This window comes from Pundamilia nyererei, unplaced genomic scaffold (assembly GCF_000239375.1).
Source record: "Pundamilia nyererei isolate P.nyererei 1_Seehausen unplaced genomic scaffold, PunNye1.0 scaffold00058, whole genome shotgun sequence".
In the NCBI taxonomy this organism is placed as follows: Eukaryota; Metazoa; Chordata; class Actinopteri; order Cichliformes; family Cichlidae; genus Pundamilia; species Pundamilia nyererei.
The window spans coordinates 985,323-989,786 of record NW_005187459.1 but is presented as its reverse complement, the minus strand read 5'-3'; the positions used below and the strand labels follow the sequence as shown (position 1 = coordinate 989,786).

Sequence of the window (4,464 nt, the reverse complement as noted above, 5' to 3'; positions counted from 1 at the left end):
CCTGTTGCAGCATTTATACTGTCAGGTCGTGACAACCTGCCAAAAAGTATTCAATCATACTTTTTGACAGGTTGTCATCTATTACTGAATGAAATTGTATATTGTATTTTAAAATAATTACAATTTTCTTTTAAATCCCAGCGCTGTATTTATCATGTCAATGGTATTTTATACTACTTACAGTGTGTATTTCACAACGCAAGACAGTCGTCCAGCAATCGTCCAGCTGTTTTTTATGATGACTAGGGTAACCTGTAAGAGCTATTTGAACTAATAAAGAATAAAACTTTGACTTTTATATTTACTGTTTCACAAACGTAATGTCCACTATTTAGACTTTAATTAATGGAAGTTTTATTAAAGCGATTTAGCAGGAGCAAAGCAAAATCAAGTAAAATCACAAAACCATAATCATTTAATCAACTACACTTATGGTGAGAAGAGAATGGAGAAAGGATGAGCACTACTGGACCCGAACCTAATTATTTTTTATTTGCTTTTGTCTATCTTAAACATACATGCGCTCAACATACAAGTCAGCAGCTGCTCGGGATTATTCAAATACACGCGAGTTTAGTATGTCAGGATGGCCGAGCGGTCTAAGGCGCTGCGTTCAGGTCGCAGTCTCCCCTGGAGGCGTGGGTTCGAATCCCACTTCTGACAGCGAAATTTTTCCATGATCTGTCAGACCTTCAGGTTGCTGTTTGTAGTCCCCCCACACACAAAAAGGAAAAAAAGAAATCACTTTACTACTGGAATCATGAACATCTGTGTTAATTCCAAATATATCTTAGTTGTGTGCTTGTAATCTCTCTACACTTTTGTAATCATCAACACTGTGAAGTCCTGAATAATTTGAAAAAAATTCACCAGAGGGAGAGGATTACCATTGTTCCACTCTCACCTCTCTTTGGAGACGTTCACACTGAGACTATTGTGATGAAATCTGACTTTCTCCAAGTCTTATTCTTCTTATCACCATCAGAAATACTCACAAACCTGCTGCTCTGCTTGTCCTACACCACCTCCACCTGGACAACAGTTGCAACTACAGTCTGCTGTTCATCAGGATCATGTGACTCTGTTTCCACATCGTAGTTTGAATCCATTGTTCCATTAAAGGGAAGTCAGTGTTATTCATTATGAGCGTTTATCTGTACTGGTGTTACACAATAACCTCAGCTGTTCACAACAGCTCTCTCTTTATTGTAAGGGACTTCAGGTACAAAAAATGAAACCACATCAAAAGAGACACAAACTACACTGCAAAATCATTCATTTCTATTTATTTGTTAAATACACCGATTAAAGTTCATGGTCCTCTGGGTGGTAAAGTTCACTCATCAGTCTGTAGATGTATGACGGTGCGTGTCCTCCGATGTTGGAGATGAACAGTGTGATGAGCTCGGGCGGGACATAGTCAAACACAGGACAGTGCACATTCACCTTTGAGAGAATCTCACCTGAAATATAAACAGAAAAATGTGAGTTATTTAAAAAAAAAAAACCTGACAAAGAGGATATGTCCAAATCTGAAAAGGATTTTCCAAAGGTGGGCACGTGGTTGAGGTCAGTTTTGTTGCAAATGTTACCTTCAGTGAACGGGAGCACCTCATGTGGGGAGACAAACTTATGGAAGGTATCCTCTTCATTTGGAAACTGAAATATGACATATCATGTTCACAGAAGTATGAGTTTAATCATTTATGGGGGTTGAAAGGAGATAACTCGGACTTTGGAGTAATCTCTTACCTGAGGTGAGAGCTTGAACATGGGAGCACAAATAATCAGAGGTGTGGAATGATGCTTAGCTGCAAGGGCTAGTGTGTGTGTCCCGTTGATGGCCCTCAGGCCTCCATTTGCTAGAACTGTCTGTGTTCCAATGATGACCTGCAAAAAGATCATGACACAAGTTCACCTGCATGCTCTAACATGACTGTGCTAACGTCTCCTTAAAACGTTAAGTACCTTATTAACTCGAGACATGACTGCAAATATGGCAGCATCTGTGATCACAGTTGTTTCGATGCCAGCCTTTGAGAGGTTTGTAGCCATTTCGTGCCCCTGTAGAGAGGTGAAAAAATAAGATTAGGAACTGTGTTTTCTATCTAAAGTTAGATATTTAATATTTCCTTTATGACTGATGTAGATGAGCTACCTGGCAGAAAGGAGCACACTCTGCCACAATGACGTGAAACTTGCGTGTGCGTGCAGCATCTTTGAGGAAAGCCTCCACGGTGCGCGAGCGGCCGATCGTCATGATGACCTCATTAGAGTGGATGTGCTCCAGGGCCTGCATGGCAATGTTGTCGGTCGTTCCCTCTGAAAAACAGAATGATGGGCACCAAGAATTGGAGTGATTTAAAATACAAACTGACGCTATCTTGGTAATAACGCAACTTACCCAGTTCAATGAGTAGCTCATTGATGGCCTCGATGACGTTGGATTTGAGGAGAGCAAAAGGTTGCCTGAAGTTCTCCTCGCTGAGTCCCCCAGAGGTCAGCAACTTGTGGAGGGATTCCTGGTCTGCTTCTTCACTGCTGCCCCGAAATCTGAAAGAAAAACACAGTTAAGCACAAATCTCACCAAAAGCACAAAGTATTTCAGCCGTCTGTAGCTTAAGTATTTCTAAGCAACATACTCTCATCCTTTAATATATGGTACGATTGTACTTGCTTTTCATGGCTGCCTATTGATTCAACTTCAACTGTTAGGTCAAATGGTTTTCTGGGACAGAAGAAAAAACTTGAAACTGCAGCTCATTAGTTTGTTTTCAATTTGAGGGCAGCAACACATCTCAAATAGGTTGGGACAGCGACATGTTTGTAAATAGTTTGTAAACATCTGGGAAATGAAGAGAAAAGCTGCTGGAGGATGCTGGAGGATTCTAGCTGTTCGATAGTCCTGGGTTTTCTTTGTCACATTTACTTTACTTCAACACGCATAAAATGTTTCCAGATAGTCAAAGGTCTGGACTGCAGGAAGGGAAGCTCAGAGCTGAAGCACCTCTACTTAGGGCTGTTCGATATAACGATATATATCGGATGACGATATAAAAACATTTATCGTTTCATTTTATGCTATCGTTTGTTTCGTGGTGTCGCAAAATAAACTCTTTACAGCCATATTTTTTCATAGTTTTGATGGTCACTGTAGTGGCTATATTAATTTCTTAAAGTTCTCTCTTTCTCTTATATTTTATATAACCACACTACAGACGGACAAGCGCCTGTTTTTATGCGTTGTTCCCAGTTCACCTAATTGGTTTTAAAATGTTCCTCCAGCTGTTTACTTTTAGTACTGCTTACTTTTCCAGCTTTTTGTTCTCCTCATCCGAACTTTTTTGGGACACGTTGCTATCAAATTAAAAAGGACCAAATGTTGTTGTTTTTTTTGAAAATGGTAGGTTTTGGCGTCCTCACCTGGCATATTCCTCTCTGATGATCTTCAGCACCCGTCTGATCATGTTACCCACTGTGGTCTCTGAGGGCTGAGCTGCTGTCATCCTCCTCCCGTCTTTGCGGATTATTTCCATCAGATCACCTGAAATCGAGAAGATGTTTGCAAAAGACCAAAATCTTGGGATAGAATATTTTTTGTGTATGATTTTACATCAGCAACCATTTTTTCTACATGTTCAACATTTTACATATGTATATTCTGTATTGTTTAGATGTAAGGAAAGCTAAAGAAAGCTTATTTGTCATGTACTACAGCGTTATACCAGATTTAAAAACAAAGCCTGTTTGACTACAATGGCAGCTGTCGCTGCAGTTAACTTCTCTGTGTCGACAACAAACAGCATTCAGCACCTGCACTGCTCCACCGAGCCTGGGCTGTAATTTTGCGGAGCAGGGCTGTCGTTTCTCGGGCTGTCTCCGCAGAGCCCCGGAGAGGTCCTGCCCCGGTCCCCCCGCGCTTCAGGTCGGACAGGAACGCCTCGACCCTCTCGGTTAGGTCTGTTTCTTTGTATGGGCCCGGCATAGCTGTTTTAAAAAGCTGTCACTGTAACACTTGAGTCACTCAATAGTTCCACCATGCCAGTGTTTTGACGAGGAAGCACTTCAGGAGTACATCCGGGTGGCTGTGGGCTCGCCGTCATCTGATTGGTCTGCCGCTTCACGTGCGTTACAGTAGAGTGGGTCGACAACAATTTCCCATTTCTACAGTAAAATGACAGTCTGAAAGTGAAATGTAAAACAACGATATATTATTATTATTATTATTATTATTATTATTATTATTATTATTATTATTATTATTATTATATCGTAAAACACAAGTAAAAAATATCGGGTTATTATCTCAAAACCCGGACTTAATAGAATCAGAATCAGAATCAGAAACTTTATTGTCACGAGAACAACGAAATGAAGAATGGTCCCCGATCATTGCATCATCCCTAGCAATATCAAAATATAAATAAAACAATAAAATTCAATAAATAAAATAGATAGAATACT

The 4,464-nt window shown here is 40.2% G+C and overlaps 1 protein-coding gene and 1 non-coding gene across 2 annotated transcripts; one reads left to right on the top strand and one right to left on the bottom strand.

Moving 5' to 3' along the window:
- The first annotated feature begins 580 nt into the window (after positions 1-580).
- Positions 581-663, top strand: trnal-cag (transfer RNA leucine (anticodon CAG)). Its single transcript has one exon. It is a non-coding gene; the product is annotated as a tRNA-Leu (tRNA).
- A 607-nt stretch (positions 664-1,270) lies between these two features.
- On the bottom strand, positions 1,271-4,096 carry eif2b2 (eukaryotic translation initiation factor 2B, subunit 2 beta). Its single transcript, XM_005734377.1, has 8 exons — positions 3,814-4,096; positions 3,424-3,544; positions 2,405-2,553; positions 2,159-2,322; positions 1,969-2,064; positions 1,753-1,890; positions 1,593-1,659; positions 1,271-1,463 (listed from the first exon to the last, which is right to left on the bottom strand). The coding sequence occupies exons 1-8, from the start codon at positions 3,983-3,985 to the stop codon at positions 1,306-1,308; spliced, it is 1,065 nt and encodes a 354-aa protein (XP_005734434.1). The 5' UTR covers positions 3,986-4,096; the 3' UTR covers positions 1,271-1,305.
- Between the last annotated feature and the right edge of the window lie 368 nt (positions 4,097-4,464).